Raw genomic sequence first — 19,051 nt, forward strand, 5'->3', positions numbered from 1 at the left:
GGATGGCCGGGTATGTGTGCGTCGTTTTCCTGGGAAAGAGATGGCACCAGGATGCACTAGGGGAAGAAGACAAGCCGGTTGATGCAGTGTGATGCTCTGGGCAATGTTCTGTTGGGAAACCTTGGGTCCTGGCGTTCATGTGGATGTTACTTTGACATGTACCAGCTACCTAAACATTGTTGCAGCCCCAAAATACCCCTTCATGGCAATGGTATTCCCTGATGACAGTGGCCTCTTTCAGCAGGATAATGCCTCCTGCCACATTGCAAAAAATGTTCAGAAAGGGTTTGAGGAACGTGACAAAGTGTTCAAGGTGTTGACTTGGCCTCCAAATTTCCCAGATCTCAATCCGGTAGAGTATCAGTCGTATGTGCTGGAACAACAAGCCCGATCCATGGAGGCCCCACATCGCAACTTCCAGGACTTAAAGGATCTGCTGCTAACCTCTTGGTGCCAGATACCACAGGAAACCCTCAGAGTCTCTTGGAGTCCATGCATCGACAGGTCACAGCTGTTTTGGTGGCAAAGGGGGAGCTAAACAATATTAGTGATTATTGTTGATGCTTTTAATGTTGTGGCTGATTGATGTATTAAAAAACGTCTCGCTGTTATTATTATCATTTCAATTTTTCTCTTGAGTTTGAGCCTTCAACTATTTAACTTCTAACTTTGAGAAGATTAACCTCCAGGGTTTGGAGCACAGCGCTCGTTAACGTTTATGGCTTGAGGAACACTTGAAAATACACACACACCCACACACAGGGTCAAAGGGCACGTGCATGTTCGGCAAAACAATATAACAATGTGTTTTCTATTGCGTTCTGCAGTATAGTAATTGTTTTCCCACATGCACATGTCACGTGCACAGTGCTGTCTGAAGTGAATCCCATGACTTTTGGACGGAGCTCCTGTATTTAAACTCCTGTTGCACAGCATGCACACGCTGTAGCATCTGCTTGGTGAGCAGAAGCATCAGGTTGGTGAAGCAGCATTCAGCAGTTTAACTCAAATAACCTGGAACTGGTCCCTGTATTCTGATTCTTCTCAAATATCCTGGTTGAGATTGTTCGATGGCGTGGTCTTAACTTCAGGTAGATTCAATGACAGCAACTGGGTGGTTTATGTGAAGAATACAGCTGGAAATGTTCTCCAGCTACACACATTCACTTTTCTAGAGCTGGGAAATATTTTAATCCCTGTTATTTTAATTTATTTACTCTCTTCATCTTGTGAATGTGATGTATGACCTGTGTTGTTCTGTGCTGTTCTCTGGTGCCTTACTTAGTGAGTTCACATCAATAGTGAACTATGCTGCTTCAGAGTTTTGCTGATGATAAAACTGTTTTTGATATTTAACTCATTGACTGCTTCTGTGGACTGTACACCGTGCTGGGAGAATGATATCATATTGTGAAACCTAAATGGGCTAAGTTTGGACATTGAAAAACTTGCATGTCAACTGGAAAACTTAGTAATTGCATCTGTATATGCCTAATTCTAAATCTAATTGATGTATTGAGAAAAAATATTCTTTCAAATACTAATCAAACGATAGTCAAAAAAAGAAAAGTACATGATAAATAGTTAAACCAATTGTAAAACTATGTTTGAATTAACAAATGTAAAAATCTGATGTCAATGTCCTTACTGATGATGTACAACTCAGCACACTATGGTAATTGTGTCAGTATTAGTTCACTTTTAGAGCATATATTGCCTCATTTAATCCCTCAAACTAAAAATGCACAACTTTTCTGCTCAGCTTTCCAGAAACGAGACGTTGGACCCATGAACTATTTAAGGATTGAGACAAACGCCACCAGCGTGGCGTTCAGCCGAGACGGGCTCAGCACAGCCATGATCAAGAATGTGTTCACCGTCGGCCTCTGTGTCTCCATCATCTACATCAATGGAACTCTGGTGCACACCTTCCACAAGAACCAGGTTGGACAGTCCTTTTGATGCTGCTAATACAACGAATACTCATCTGAACACTGAGAGAAATCATAGTAATATATAATGACTTTAAGTGTATACCTTTCATTCTGCATTGATGAAACTAACTTGTGCCATTGCTTTAAGAAATTTGACTTTGATAAAAATATGTGTTACATATAGGATCAGGATATGATTTTCAAAAGGTTTTTCAACATATTGTTTGTATTTCCCAAAACCCAAAAATAGAGACAATGGTAAATATGTGAGCTATGTTACATGAAATATGTGTGCAGACTAGAAAAAGGGGTAAAACTCAATTTGACACCGATATACACTGTACACCGATCAGCCACAACATTAAAACTACCTGCCTAAATTTGTATAGCTCCCCCCTCATGCCGCCAAAACAGTTCTGACCCGTGGAGGCATGGAATCAACAAGACCTCTCAAGGTGTCCTGTGGTATCTGGCACCAATACATTAGCAGCAGATCCTTCAAGTCCTGGAAGTTGGAGGCAAGGCCCCCATGTATGGAGCTGGTTGTTCCAGCACATCCCACAGATGCTCTATGGGATTGAGATCTGGGGAATTTGGAGGCCAAGTCAACACCTTTAATTCCTTATCATGTTCCTAAACCCATTCCTGAAAAAAAAATACCGTCACCATGAAGGGGTGTACTTGGTATAAAACAATGTTCGGTAGGTGGTACATGTCAAAGTAACATCCACATGAATGTCAGGACCCAAGGTTTACCAGCAGAACATTGTCCAGAGCATCACACTGCATCCATCGGCTTGTCTTCTTCCCATTAGGCATCCTGGTGCCACCTCTTCCCCAGGTAAACAACGCACACGTACCCACCATCAATATGAAGTAGAAGAAAAGGTGATTCATCAGACTGAGCCACCTTCTTCTGTTGTTCAATGGTCCAGTTCTTACACTCACGTGTCCATTGTAGGTGCTTTCAGGGGTGAACAGGGATCAGCATGGACACTGTGAGTGCTCCCATACGCAGTAAGCTGCCATGCACTGTGTGTTCTGACACCTTTCTATCATAGCAGCATAAACTTTTTCACCAATTTGTGAAACAGCTGCTCTTTTGTGGGATCGAACCAGACGGGCGAGCCTTCGCTCCCCATGCGCATCAATGAGCCCATGTTCGCCCATGACCCTGTTGCCGGTTCACTTGTTGTCCTACCATGGAGCACTTTCGGAAGGTTCTAACCACACCTTCCGGGACCCTCCCACAACACCTACCGTTTTGGAGATTCTCTGACCCCGTCGTCTAGCATCACAATGTGGTCCTTGTCAAAGTGGCTCAGATCCTTACGCTGCTTCCAAGACATCAACTTCAACAACTGACTGTTAACTTGTTGCCGAAAATATCACACCCCTTGACAGGTGCCATTGGAACCAGATGATCCATGTTATTCACTTCCCCTGTCAGTGGTTTTAATGTTGTGGCTGATCGATGTATATCTAGACTGAAAGGATTAATTGAAAATTTTCTTGACAATGTCTAAATGACTGGAAGAAGCTTTGTAGAGTTGATAAATGTTCATTCATTAATTTGCCCTTTTTAATAATGTTATAAATACATGCTTTAACTTCCCTGTATTATAAGCCTTTTATAATATAACTGCATTGGAATCTCAAATGTTCTATGTTGTTCTACTCAATATTCCTCTTATGTTCCATTCACTTTTCCTTCCAGATCTTCCACCTAAACCCTCGCTACGTCCTTTTCATCCACCTGGTGATCAACGACATAATCCTGCTGACCATGTTCGTCATCATTCAGGTCCTCAGCTACATCGTGTTCACCATCAATGTGTCACTCTGTATCTTCCTGGTGTTGGTGGCCGTCCAGGTCAACCTGAACACTCCGCTGAACCTGGCCATGATGGCAGTGGAGTGCTACATCGCTGTGTGTCTGCCCCTCCGCCACGTCCAGATCTGCACAATAAAGAGGATCTCCATCGCGATCGGTCTGATCTGGGTGACAAGCGGGCTGTCACACCTTCCCGATCTGTTGGTAACCGTGGCGACGGAGCCGCGCGAGTTTTTCAATTCCAGGGTTTTCTGTCTCCATGACACGGTTATCCCAAACCCCATTCTCAGCACGAAGAGAGACGTTTTCTACATAGTCTCCCTGCTCCTGGTCTGGTTCACACTCTTCTACACCTACTTCAGGATACTGTTCGCTGCCAAGGCGGTGGCAGCAGATGCCACGAAGGCTAAAAACACAGTGCTGCTCCACGGCATCCAGCTGATGCTCTGCATGCTCACCTACGTCCCCCACCTGGTGATCAATGGGCTGTCGTACCTGTTTCCAGCGAGTTTGCCGGCCATTCGCTTTACTGTCTACGTTGTGGTCCAGATTATGCCTCGCCTCATCAGTCCTATCATCTATGGCTTGCGAGACAAAACCTTCAGGAAGTACCTGAAGAGGCATCTGCTTTGTAAAAGGCACAATGGTAGTGAAGCATAAATTACCAAGAAGACAGCTCATTGAGTTCCATCTGGCCTTGTGATCAAAATATTACAATATAAGGTTCATGGGTATGGATTAGAAATAAGTTAAATACCTCGATAATTAACTGCCTTGTGCTGATATTTAGGGAGGTACACACAGAAGTCCAGTCAAGCTAAACAACTTCACACACTGTCCCTACGCTGAAAGAGAACCTCAGGCTGTGCTGTCATAAACCATCTCCTAATGGCTTAGGTGCTAGCAAACTGCAACAACCACCAGGTCCTACTGGAGGATTTCACTGTTCCGTACTGGTTTCAACGCACCTCTCACCGTGACTCTGATTGACTTGAAGTTTGAGGCACAAGTCCAGCTCAATGTGCTCTTCAAAAATGCCTCTGCACCATAAAAGTCCACCAAGATGTATTTTTTTGGTAATTTGCATTATGTGAAAAACAGGAATGTGTATCGATATTTTTGGATTTTGACTATATCAACATCAAATTTTGTGTCGAGCATTGAGGGACTGAGATACACATTTCTACTAATAATGAGCAAGATCGGTCCAAAACATGGACACCAAAAACCAGAGAATCTTTGCACAAGGCGGGTCGGAGCAGAAAATTGGCCATAACTCATAAACCATTTGTCCAATCATCATAGAGTTTGGTTGTCAGTCCCCGTTTGAGAATAAGTCGACCAAAGCATTTTGAGCCCATCCCATAGGGCGCGCCACAAATGCCACAGACATTTATATCTGAAAAACCCAGTGGACATTTTTTCACCAAAATTGGTGAAGTCCATAAATCTCAACCCTTTCACAATTTACGTATAATTCCAGGTCTCTGAATCCCCCAAATTTGCTGCTCAGTGTAAATATGTACACCCTTTTAGAAACTGTGAATGTATTGGCATCACCAAAGCAGTTCATTACCAAACCATTTTTTTCAATGGAAAACGTCATATATTTATTTGATGTGGTGTATACAAAAATATAGACCTTGTACATAAAGAAAGACAATAGCAATAATCACTCTGTCTTTCTATGTATAATAATGCATTAAGACAACATCCCTTAGATGCGCTGTTACAACATAACAAAATATCACTTACCTTTATTCTACAGGACCTGACATATGTCCAGTACGTCGTCTCCACTCTGTTACTTGTTCCATATATACAACGACTCCTCACTGCCATCTGTCTATAACCAATCCTGTCCACTACAACAAGCTGTAGTCTAGAAGTGTGTAGTTTCTACTAGATCAGAGCTTTGACTGTGTGCTCAGGCCTTCCATCGTACCTATGGCTGTGTTTGCTGAACAATGGTCCCTTGCAGCCTAAAAACCAGAGGGGGGTAAAGATGCAAGTTGTCAATTTTGTGTTGCCAAAGGTATACTAAACCACATCCTGTCAGGTCGTGAGCTTAGTCTTGCTCAGGGTCGCTACACATTGCATCGTAAACCAAGTTCTGAAGTGTTTGTTAGACATAGTTGAATACAAACACATGGAGGTTAATTTAGGCCCCGTTGACAAAGAAAAAAAACAATGGGATTAGTCAGTGGGAAGTCCCAACGATGCGGATGGTTAGCTCAGAAAGGATTGATTGGAGTTTAAATAAAGATTGTCAGACTCGCTCAACATTTCCGAGTTAGTATTCCTTCCCAAATTAATTTATTATTGTTTGTCTTTCTGTGAGTTCCATCATTAATTTGGAGTTCTACGGTTAGGGTTCTATAGGTGGCGTTCTAGGGTTAGGGTTCTAGTGGAAGCGTTCCAGGGTTAAGGTCCTAGTGGAAGTATTATTGGGTTAAGGTTCTTATGGTAGCTTTTCATGGTTAGGGTTCTAAGGATAGCGTTCAAGGGTCAGGGTACTAGGGGAAGCGTTCAAGGGTAACGGTTCTCGGGGTTCTCTACCAGTCCGTCCAGCTCCAGTTTGTCAACCGCAAGCTTCCTCTGACAGCCTCTCTGCCTGTTTTACCTGGATCCCCATGAGCCTGGATCATTCCCCAGTTTGTAGTTCAAAATCTGTTAAAACCTCTGTCTGCCTCCCGTGTCTACATCTGAGTTCAATTGCCAGTATACATCATAAAATGCATTGTCAGTTGTGGGAACTTCCATTGACAGTGCCCTTTTCAAACCATGACCAATCAATTGATTTACTGCAGGTAAGTCCAATCAAGGTGGAGAAACACCCCAAGATAATCAATGGAAACAGGATGCACCTGAACTCAATTTGTTGTGTCTGTGATATCATATCATACTGCATATTGCAAAACATCCTCGAAGCCTGCTTTTGCTTCAACATCATCAGGTATAATATGAAAAAACTGAAGGGATCTGATCTTTCTGAATGGACTGTAATGTCTATCATATAAGGCATATAAAAAACAGAAATTTATACTGACCAGCCATAACATTAAAACCAGTGACAGGTGACGGGAATAACATTGATCATCTGGTTCCAATGGCACAAGTCAAGGGGTGGGATATATAAGGCAAGAAGTGAACAGTCAGTTGTTGATGTTTTGGAAGCAGCGTAAGGATCTGAGCCACTTTGACAAGGAGCACATTGTGATGCTGGACGACTGGGTCAGAGCATCTCCACAACCACAGGTCTTGTGGGCTTTTCCCACTATGCAGTGGTTACTACCAAAAGTGCTCCAAGGAAGGACGACCGGTGAACAGGCGACAGGGTCATGGGGCCCAAGGCTCATTGATGCACATGGGGAGTGAAGTGTAGTCCGTCTGGTTCTATCCCACAGAAGAGCTACTGTAGCACAAATTGGTGAAAATGTTAATGCTGCTAAGATAGAAAGGTGTCAGAATGCACAGTGCATCGCAGCTCGCTGTATGGGACTGCTCAGAATGCCCTGCTGTCCCCTGTACACCGCCCAAAGCACCTACAATGGACACGTGAGCATCCGAACTGGACCATGCAGCAATGAAAGAAGGTGGCCCGGTCTGATGAATCCCGTCATGTGGATGGCCGGATATGTGTGCGTCGTTTTCCTGGGAAAGAGATGGCACCAGGATGCACTAGGGGAAGAAGACAAGCGTGAAATGTGTGTGCAGACCATTAAAAGCGGTAAAACTCAATTTGACACCGATATGCTCTGTCCACCGATCAGCCACAACATTAAAACCACCTGCCTCTTTTTGTATAGCCCCTCATGCCGTCCAGTCAAGCTAAACAACTTCACACACTGTCCCTACGCTGAAAAAGAACCTCAGTCTGTGCTGTCAAAAACCATCTCCTACTGCAACAACCACCAGGTCCTACTGGAGGATTTCACTGTTCCGTACTGGTTTCCACGCACCTCACACTGTGACTCTGATTGACTTGAAGTTTGAGACACAAGTCCAGCTCAATGTGCTCTTCAAAAATACCTCCTGCACTAAAAAAGTCCACCAAGATGTATTTTTTTGGTAATTTGCATTATGTGAAAAACAGGAATGTGTATCGATATTTTTTGGATTTTGACTATATCAACATCAAATTTTGTGTCGAGGACTGAGATACACATTTCTACTAATAATGAGCAAGATCGGTCCAAAACATGGACACCAAAAAACAGAAAATCTGCACAAGACAGGTCAGAGCAGAAAATTGGCCATAACTCATTAACCATTTGTTCAATCACCATAAAGCTTGGTCGTCAGTCCCCGTTTGAGAATAAGTCGACCAAAGCATTTTGAGCCCATCCCATAGGGCGCGCCACAAATGCCACAGACGTATATATCTGAAAACCCAGTGGACAAATTTTCACTAAATTTGGTGAAGTCCATAAATCTCAACCCTTTCATAATTTATGTATAACTCCAGGACCCTGAATCCCCCAAATTTGCTGCTCAGTGTAAATATGTACACCCTTTTAGAAACTGTGAATGTATTGGCATCACCAAAGCAGTTCATTAACAAACCATTTTTTTTCAATGGAAAACTTCATATATTTATTTGATGTGGTGTTAACAAAAATATAGACCTTGTACATAAAGAAAGGCAATAGCAATAATCACTCTGTCTTTCTATCTATAATTATGCATTTAGAAAACATCCCTTAAATGCGCTGTTACAACATAACAAAATATTGCAATACCTCCATCCTACAGGACCTGACATATGTCCAGTTCGTCGTCTCCACTCTGTTACATGTTCCATATATACAACGACTCCTCACTGCCATCTGTCCGGAGATACGATAACCCATCCTGTCGACTACACCAAGCTGTAGTCTGAAAGTGTGTAGTTTCTACTGGATCAGAGCTTTGCCTGTGTGTTCAGGCCTTCTATCGTACCTATGGCTGTATTTGCTAAACAATGCCTAAAAACCAGTGGGTAGGTAAAGATGCAAGTTGTCAATTTTGTGTTGCCAAAGGTATACTAAACCACATCCTGTCAGGTCGTGAGCTTAGTCTTGCTCAGGGTTGCTACACATTGCATCGTGAACCAAGTTCTGAAGTGTTTGTTAGACATAGTTGAATACAAACACATGGAGGTTAATTTGGGCCCCGTTGACAAAGAAAAAAAACAATGGGATTAGTCAGTGGGAAGTCCCAACGATGCTGATGGTTAGCTCAGAAAGGATTGATTGGAGTTTAAACAAAGATTGTCGACTGGCTCAACATTTCCGAGTTAGTATTACTTCCCAAATGCATTTACTATTTTTTGTCTTTCTGTGAGTTCCTAGATGAATTTGGAGTTCTACTGTTAGGGTTCTATAGGTGGCGTTTTAGGGTTTTGGTTTGAGGGGTAGTGTTCAAGGGTTAGGGTTCTAAGGATAGCATTCTAGGCTCAGGGTACTAGGGGAAGCGTTCTAGGGTTAGGGTTCTAGGGGAAGTGTTCAAGGGTTAGGGTTCTTTGGGTAGCTTTCTAGGGTGAGGGTTGTAAGGGTATCGTTCTATGGTTAGGGTTCTCGGGGTGACATTCTAGGGTTAGGGTTTTAGGAGTAGCGTTCTCAGGTCAGGGTACTAGGGGAAGGGTTCTCAGGTCAGCGTTCTAGGGGAAGCGTTCTCGGGTTAGGGTTCTGGTGTGGTTTGGCTCGTCCTCACCAGGACATTGTCAGACTTGTCCCAAAGCCATTCCTGGTAATTGTCCAGGTAATTGGTAATTGTCCAGTTGGTCTCCACCTTAGTCTAATGTACCTGCTGTGGAGGGTTTTAATCTGAGTTTCAATCTTTTTCAACTGGTTCAGAATCCCTCTGTACTTTGTTCTGTTCACCTTTCCTATTGATCCTGGAAGAGTCTCAGGAAGACATTCAAATGGAGGCAACATTGTTCTCTGTGACCCTCAAAGCTGTAGAATTGTTTTTGTTCCCTTCCCCAGATCCGTGATGTTAGCGGCCTATGGACAATTCTTTAGAGCTCATGGTTTGGTTTTTGCCCAAACATAATGTCACCGCCAGATCGCTTCACGCTCGCTTCTAGCCTCCCTGTGTCTGTGTTACCTGTTCTGGATCTACCAGTCCGTCCAGCTCCAGTTTGTCAACTGTGAGCTTCCTCTGACAGCCTCTCTGCCTGTTTTACCTGGATGCCCAGGAGCCTGGATCATTCCCCAGTTTGTAGTAAAAATTCTGTCAAAACCTCTGTCTGCCTCCCGTGTCTACATCTGAGTTCAATTGCCAGTATACATCATAAAATGCATTGTCAATTGTGAGAACTTCCATTGACACTGGCCTTTTCAAACCATGACCAATCATTTGATTTACTGCAGGTAAGTCCAATCAAGGTGGAGAAACACCCCAAGATAATCAATGGAAACAGGATGCACCTGAACTCCATTTGATGTGTCTGTGATATTGCAGTTTTTCATTTTCACAAGTCTGCAAAACATCCTCAAAGCCTGCTTTTGCTTTATCATCATCAGGTATAATATGGAAAAACCAAAGGGATCTGATCTTTCTGAATTGGCTTTACTGTTTATCATGGAAGTCATATAAAAAACAGAAATTTATACTGACCAGCCATAACATTAAAACCAGTGACAGGTGAAGTGATTAACATTAATCATTTGGTTCCAATGGCACATGTCAAGGGGGGGATATATTATTATTATGATATTATGCAGCAAGTGAACACTCGGTTGTTGAAGTTGATGTGTTGAAGGAGCGTAAGGATCTGAGCCACTTTGACAAGGAGCACATTGTGATGCTGGACGACTTGGTCGGAGCATCTCCAAAACCACAAGTCTTGTGCGCCGTTCCCGCTATGCAGTGGTTACTACCTACCAAAAGTGCTCCAAGAAAGGACGACTGGTGAACCGGTGACAGGGTCATGGCGTCCAAGGGTCATTGATGCACGTGGGGAGTGAAGTATAGTCTGTCTGGTTCCATCACACAGAAGAGCTACTGTAGCACAAATTGGTGAAAAGGTTAATCCTGCTAAGATAGAAAGATGTAGAACACACAGTGCATGGCAGCTTGCTGTGTATTGGACTCGTCAGAATGCCCTGCTGACCCCTGTCCATTGCCAAAAGCACCTACAATGGACACATGAGCATCAAAACTGGATCATGCAGCAATGAAAGAAGTTGGCCCGGTCTGATGAATCACTTTTTTTTACACGTCATGTGGATGGCCGGGTATGTGTGCGTCATTTTCCTGGGAAAGAGATGGCACCAGGATGCACTAGGGGAAGAAGACAAGCCGGTGGATGCATTGTGATGCTCTGGACAATGTTCTGTTGGGAAACCTTGGATCCTGGCGTTCACGTGGATGTTACTTTGACATGTACCAGCTACCTAAACATTGTTGCAGACCCAAAACACCCCTTCATGGCAACTGTATTCCCTGATGACAGTGGCCTCTTACAGCTGGATAATGCGTCCTGCCACATTGCAAAAAATGTTCAAAAAGGGTTTGAGGAACATAACAAAGTGTTCAAGGTGTTGATTTGGCCTCCAAATTTCCTTGATCTCAATCCGGTAGAGTATCAGTCGTATGTGCTGGAATAACAAGCCCGATCCATGAGGGCTCCACCTTACAACTTCCAGAACTTAAAGGATCTGCTGCACCAGATACCACAAGGAACCTTCAGAGTCTCTTGCAGTCCTTGCATCGACGGGTCACAGCTGTTTTAGTGGTAAAGGGTCAAGCGAAACAATATTAGTGGTTATTGTTTGTACTTTTAATGTTGTGGCTGATTGGTATATTCATACACGTCTCGCTGTTATTATCATTATTATTATCATTATCATTATTATTATGATCAATGTTTCTTTAGAGTTTGAGCCTTCAATTGTTTAATTTCTAGCTTTGAGAAGTAAAATCTCCAAGGTTTAGAGCACAGTACATACACACAAAAGGGACGTGCATGTTGGGCAAAATGTTATATCAATATGCGCTCTATTGCGATCTGTACTAATTGTTTTCCCACATGCACATGTCACGTGCACAGCGCTGTCTGAAGTGAATCCCATGACTTTTGGACGGAGCTCCTGTATTTAAACTCCTGTTGCACAGCATGCACACGCTGTAGCATCTGCTTGGTGAGCAGAAGCATCAGGTTGGTGAAGCAGCATTCAGCAGATTAATTCAAATAACCTGGAACTGGTCCCTGTATTCTGATTCTTCTCAAATATCCCGGTTGAGATTGTTCGATGGCGTGGTCTTTACTTCAGGTAGATTCAATGGCAGCAACTGGGTGGTTTATGTGAAGAATACAGCTGGAGATGTTTTTCAGCTACACCAATTCACTTTAATAGAATTGGAAATATTTTAATCCCTGTTATTTCTTTTTATTTATTCTCTTCATCTTGTGAATGTGATGTATGACCTGTGTTGTTCTGTGTTGTTCTCTGGTGCCTTACTTAGTGAGTTCACATCATTAGTGAACTACGCTGCTTCAGAGTATTGCTGATGATAAAACTGTTTTTGATATTTAACTCATTGACTGCTTCTGTGGACTGTACACCGTGCTGGGAGAATGAAATCATATTGTGAAACCTAAATGGGCTAAGTTTGGTCATTGAAAAACTTGCATGTCAACTGGAAAACTTAGTAATTGCATCTGTATATGCCTAATTCTAAATCTAATTGATGTATTGAGAAAAAATATTCTTTCAAATACTAATCAAAAGATAGTCAAAAAAGAAAAATAGATGATAAATAGATAAACCAATTATAAAAACTATGTTTGAATTAACAAATGTAAAAATCTGTATTAGTTCACTTTTAGAGCATATATTGCCTCATTTAATCCCTCAGACTAAAAATGCACAACTTTTCTGCTCAGCTTTCCAGAACCGAGACGTTGGACCCATGAACTATTTAAGGATTGAGACAAACGCCACCAGCGTGGCGTTCAGCCGAGACGGGCTCAGCACGGCCATGATCAAGAATGTGTTCACCGTCGCCCTCTGCATCTCCATCATCTACATCAATGGAACTCTGGTGCACACCTTCCACAAGAACCGGGTTGGACAGTACTTTTGATTCTGCTAATACAATTAATACTCATCTGAACACTGAGAGAAATCATAGCAATATATAATGACTTTAAGTGTATACTTTTGATTCTACATTGATGAAACTAACTTGTGCCATCGCTTTAAGAAATTTGACTTTGATAAAAATATGTGTTACATATAGGATCAGGATATGATTTTCAAAAGGTTTCTCAACATATTGTTTGTATTTCCTAAAACCCAAAAATAGAGACAATGGTAAATATGTGAGCTATGTTAGGTGAAATGTGTGTGCAGACTAGAAAAAGGGGTAAAACTCAATTTGACACCGATATACACTGTACACCGATCAGCCACAACATTAAAACTACCTGCCTAATGTCGTATAGCTCCCCCCCATGCCGCCAAAACAGTTCAGACCCCTGGAGGCATGGAATCAACAAGACCTCTCAAGGTGTCCTGTGGTATCAGGCACCAACACATTAGCAGCAGATCCTTTAAGTCCTGGAAGTTGGAGGCAAGGCCCCCATGGATGGGGCTTGTTGTTCCAGCACATCCCACAGATGCTCCATGGGATTGAGATCTGGGGAATTTGGAGGCCAAGTCAACACCTTTTATTCCTTATCATGTTCCTAAACCCATTCCTGAAAAAAAAATACCGTCACCATGAAGGGGTGTACTTGGTATAAAACAATGTTCGGTAGGTGGTACATGTCAAAGTAACATCCACATGAATGTCAGGACCCAAGGTTTACCAGCAGAACATTGTTCAGAACATCCCACTGCATCCACCGGCTTGTCTTCTTCCCATAATGCATCCTGGTGCCACCTCTTCCCCAGGTAAACAACGCACACGTACCCGCCATCAATATGATGTAGAAGAAAAGGTGATTCATCAGACTGAGCCACCTTCTTCTGTTGTTCAATGGTCCAGTTCTTACGCTCACGTGTCCATTGTAGGTGCTTTCAGGTGTGGACAGGGATCAGCATGGACACTGTGAGAGCTCCCATACGCAGCAAGCTGCCATGCACTGTGTGTTGTGACACCTTTCTATCATAGCAGCATAAACTTTTTCACCAATTTTTGTGATACAGCTGCTCTTTTGTGGGATCGAAACAGACGGGCTAGCCTTTGCTCCCCATGCGCATCAATGAGCCCATGTGCGCTCATGACCCTGTTGCCGGTTCCCTTGTTGTCCTACCTTGGACCACTTTCGGTAGGTCCTAACCACACCTTCCGGGAACCTCCCACAACACCTACCGTTTTAGAGATTCTCTGACCCCGTCGTCTAGCATCACAATGTGGTCCTTGTTAAAGTGGCTCAGATCCTTACGCTGCTTCCAGACATCAACTTCAACAACTGTCTGTTAACTTGTTGCCGAAAATATCCCACCCCTTGACACGTGCCATTGGAACCAGATGATCCATGTTATTCACTTCACCTGTCACTGGTTTTAATGTTGTGGCTGATCGATGTATATCTAGACTGAAAGGATTAATTGAAAATTTTCTCGACAATGTCTAAATGACTGGAAGAAGCTTTGTAGAGTTGATAAATGTTCATTCATTAATTTGCCCTTTTTAATAATGTTATAAATACAGTACTTTTTCTTACCTGTATTATAAGCCTTTTATAATATAACTGCATTGGAATCTCAAATGTTCTATGTTGTTCTACTCAATATTCCTCTTATGTTCCATCCACTTTTCCTTCCAGATCTTCCACCTAAACCCTCGCTACGTCCTTTTCATCCACCTGGTGATCAACGACATAATCCTGCTGACCATGTTCGTCATCATTCAGGTCCTCAGCTACATCGTGTTCACCATCAATGTGTCACTCTGTATCTTCCTGGTGTTGGTGGCCGTCCAGGTCAACCTGAACACTCCGCTGAACCTGGCCATGATGGCAGTGGAGTGCTACATCGCTGTGTGTCTGCCCCTCCGCCACGTCCAGATCTGCACAATAAAGAGGATCTCCATCGCGATCGCCCTGATCTGGGTGACAAGCGGGCTGTCACACCTTCCCGATCTGTTGGTAACTGTGGCGACGGAGCCGCGCGAGTTTTTCCATTCCAGGGTTTTCTGTCTCCATGACACGGTTATCCCAAACCCCATTCTCAGCACGAAGAGAGACGTTTTCTACATAGTCTCCCTGCTACTGGTCTGGTTCACACTCTTCTACACCTACTTCAGGATACTGTTCGCTGCCAAGGCGGTGGCAGCAGATGCCACGAAGGCTAAAAACACAGTGCTGCTCCACGGCATCCAGCTGATGCTCTGCATGCTCACCTACGTCCCCCACCTGGTGATCAGTGGGCTGTCGTACCTGTTTCCAGCGAGTTTGCCGGCCATTCGCTTTACTGTCTACGTTGTGGTCCAGATTATGCCTCGCCTCATCAGTCCTATCATCTATGGCTTGCGAGACAAAACCTTCAGGAAGTACCTGAAGAGGCATCTGCTTTGTAAAAGGCACAATGGTAGTGAAGCATAAATTACCAAGAAGACAGCTCATTGAGTTCCATCTGGCCTTGTGATCAAAATATTACAATATAAGGTTCATGTGTATGGATTAGAAATAAGTTAAATACCTCGATAATTAACTGCCTTGTGCTGATATTTAGGGAGGTACACACAGAAGTCCAGTCAAGCTAAACAACTTCACACACTGTCCCTACGCTGAAAGAGAACCTCAGGCTGTGCTGTCATAAACTGTCTCCAAATGGCTTAGCTGCTCGCAAACTGCAACAACCACCAGGTCCTACTGAAAGATTTCACTGTTCCGTACTGGTTTCCACGCACCTCACACCGTGACTCTGATTGACTTGATGTTTGAGAGACAAGTCCAGCTCAATGTGCTCTTCAAAAATGCCTCCTGCACCATAAAAGTCCGGCAAGATATCTTTTTTTGGGTAATTTGCATTATGTGAAAAACAGGAATGTGTATCGATATTTTGGGGATTTTTACTATATCAACATCAAATGTTGTGTCGAGCATTGCGGGACTGAGATACACATTTCTACTAATAATGAGCAAGATCGGTCCAAAACATGGACACCAAAAACCAGAGAATCTTTGCACAAGGCGGGTCAGAGCAGAAAATTGGCCATAACTCATAAACCATTTGTCCAATCATCATAGAGTTTGGTTGTCAGTCCCCGTTTGAGAGTAAGTCGACCAAAGCATTTTGAGCCCATCCCATAGGGCGCGCCACAAATGCCACAGACATATATATCTGAAAACCCAGTGGACAAATTTTCACCAAATTTGGTGAAGTCCATAAATCTCAACCCTTTCACAATTTATGTATAATTCCAGGTCTCTGAGTCCCCCAAATTTGCTGCTCAGTGTAAATATGTACACCCTTTTAGAAACTGTGAATGTATTGGCATCACCAAAGCAGTTCATTACCAAACCATTTTTTTTAAATGGAAAACTTCATATATTTATTTGATGTGGTGTATACAAAAATATAGACCTTGTACATAAAGAAAGACAATAGCAATAATCACTCTGTCTTTCTATCTATAATTATGCATTAAGACAACATCCCTTAGTTGCGGTGTTAGAACATAACAAAATATTGCAATACCTCCATCCTACAGGACCTGACATATGTCCAGTACGTCTTCTCCACTCTGTTACTTGTTCCATATATACAACGACCCCTCACTGCCATCTGTCTATAACCAACCCTGTCGACTACACCAAGCTGTAGTCTGGAACTGTGTAGTTTCTACTGGATCAGAGCTTTGCCTGTGTGCTCAGGCCTTCTATCGTACCTATGGCTGTGTTTGCTGAACAATAGTCCCTTGCAGCCTAAAAACCAGTGGGTGGGTAAAGGTGCAAGTTGTCAATTTTGTGTTGCCAAAGGTATACTAAACCACATCCTGTCAGGTCGTGAGCTTAGTCTTGCTCAGGGTCGCTACACATTGCATTGTAAACCAAGTTCTGAAGAGTTTGTTAGACATAGTTGAATACAAACACATGGAGGTTAATTTGGGCCCCGTTGATGAAGAAAAAAAACAATGGGATTAGTCAGTGGGAAGTCCCAACTATGCTGATGGTTAGCTCAGAAAGGATTGATTGGAGTTTAAATAAAGATTGTCAGACTCGCTCAACATTTCCGAGTTAGTATTACTTCCCAAATTCATTTATTATTGTTTGTCTTTCTGTGAGTTCCATCATGAATTTGGAGTTAAACGGTTAGGGTTCTTTAGGTGGCGTTCTCAGGTCAGGGTACTAGGGGAAGCGTTCTCAGGTCAGGGTACTAGGGGAAGCGTTCTCAGGTTAGGGTTCTGGTTGGGTCTGGCTCGGCCTCACAAGGACATTGTCAGACTTGTCCCAAAGCCATTCCTGGTAATTGTCCAGTTGGAAGGGGAACCTCCAACTTAGTCTAATGTACCTGCAGTGAAGGGTTTTAATCTGAGTTTCAATCTTTTTCATCTGGTTCAGAATCCATCTGTACTTTGTTCTGTTCACCTTTCCTATTGATCCTGGAAGAGTCTCAGGAAGACATTCAAATGGAGGCCACGTTGTTCTCTGTGACCCTCAAAGCTGTAGAATTGTTTTTGTTCCCTTCCCCAGATCCATGCCTTCACACAATCCTGTCTTGGCGGTCTATGGACAATTCTTTAGAGCTCCTGGTTTGGTTTTTGCCCAGACATGCTGTTACAGCTGCCCAGCCTGCCCCCCGTGAACCCCATGTGTGCTTTGTGTGTGTGTTTTATTTTGGTTTTCTTTTTCAGTTTTGATGTGAATGTAAGTGTTTGGTGGCTTTTATATCTGTCTTTCTTTCTTTCTTTCTTTCTTTCTTTCTATCTCTCTCTATAACCTCTGCTCATGTCTTGTTTCCACAGCTGATGGTGATCAGTAATCAGGCCCACTCCACTGTGAGAATGGCAGCTGCCAGCTATTAAATACCTGCATTTAACCTTTGCTGTTCCCTACCTCTGGTGCCAGATCGCTTCGCCCTCACTTCTAGCCTCCCTGTTCCTGTGTTACCTGTTCTGGATCTACCAGTCCGTCCAGCTCCAGTTTGTCAACCGCGAGCTCCCTCTGACAGCCTATTTCCCTGTTTTACCTGGATCCCCATGAGCATTGATCATTCCCCAGTTTGTAGTAAAAAATCTGTTAAAACCTCTGTCTGCCTCCCGTGTCTACATCTGAGTTCAATTGCCAGTATACATCATAAAATGCATTGTCAGTTGTGGGAACTTCCATTGACAGTGCCCTTTTCAAACCATGACCAATCAATTGATTTACTGCAGGTAAGTCCAATCAAGGTGGAGAAACACCCCAAGATAATCAATGGAAACAGGATGCACCTGAACTCAATTTGTTGTGTCTGTGATATCATATCATACTGCATATTGCAAAACATCCTTGAAGCCTGCTTTTGCTTCAACATCATCAGGTATATGGAAAAACCAAAGGTATCTGATCTTTCTGAATGGACCGTAATGTTTATCATATAAGGCACATAAAAAACAGAAATTAATACTGACCAGCCATAACATTAAAACCAGTGACAGGTGACGGGAATAACATTGATCATCTGGTTTCAATGGCACAAGTCAAGGGGTGGGATATATGGTATAAGGCAACAAGTGAACAGTCAGTTGTTGATGTTTTGGAAGCAGCGTAAGGATCTGAGCCAGTTTGACAAGGAGCACATTGTGATGCTGGACGACTGGGTCAGAGCATCTCCACAAGCACAGGTCTTGTGGGCTTTTCCCACTATGCAGTGGATACTACCAAAAGTGCTCCAAGGAAGGACGACCGGTGAACAGGCGACAGGGTCATGGGGCCCAAGGCTCATTGATGCACGTGGGGAGTGAAGTATAGTCCGTCTGGTTCGATCCCACAGAAGAGCTACTGTAGCACAAATTGGTGAAAATGTTAATGCTGCTAAGATAGAAAGGTGTCAGAACACACAGTGCATCGCAGCTCGCTAGGACTGCTCAGAATGCCCTGCTGTCCCCTGTACACCGCCCAAAGCACCTACAATGGACACGTGAGCATCCGAACTGGACCATGCAGCAATGAAAGAAGGTGGCCCGGTCTGATGAATCCCGTCATGTGGATGGCCGGGTATGTGTGCGTCGTTTTCCTGGGAATGAGATGGCACCAGGATGCACTAGGGGAAGAAGACAAGCCGGTTGATGCAGTGTGATGCTCTGGGCAATGTTCTGTTGGGAAACCTTGGGTCCTGGCGTTCATGTGGATGTTACT

The 19,051-nt window shown here is 43.3% G+C and overlaps 2 protein-coding genes across 2 annotated transcripts; both read left to right on the forward strand.

The window, feature by feature from the left end:
- Positions 1 to 1,788: 1,788 nt before the first annotated feature.
- Positions 1,789 to 4,428, forward strand: LOC307230758 (odorant receptor 131-2-like; the record flags this gene model as incomplete). Its single annotated transcript, XM_080001194.1, has 2 exons — positions 1,789 to 1,944; positions 3,652 to 4,428. 2 exons carry the CDS (start codon positions 1,789 to 1,791, stop codon positions 4,426 to 4,428), a joined length of 933 nt encoding a protein of 310 aa, XP_079857320.1.
- Positions 4,429 to 7,278: 2,850 nt separating this feature from the next.
- On the forward strand, positions 7,279 to 17,914 carry LOC307230759 (odorant receptor 131-2-like; the record flags this gene model as incomplete). Its single annotated transcript, XM_080001195.1, has 5 exons — positions 7,279 to 7,326; positions 9,817 to 9,901; positions 12,644 to 12,825; positions 14,534 to 15,296; positions 17,802 to 17,914. 5 exons carry the CDS (start codon positions 7,279 to 7,281, stop codon positions 17,912 to 17,914), a joined length of 1,191 nt encoding a protein of 396 aa, XP_079857321.1.
- Between the last annotated feature and the right edge of the window lie 1,137 nt (positions 17,915 to 19,051).

Source organism: Zeus faber (genome assembly GCF_960531495.2).
Source record: "Zeus faber genome assembly, chromosome: 5".
NCBI lineage: Eukaryota > Metazoa > Chordata > Actinopteri > Zeiformes > Zeidae > Zeus > Zeus faber.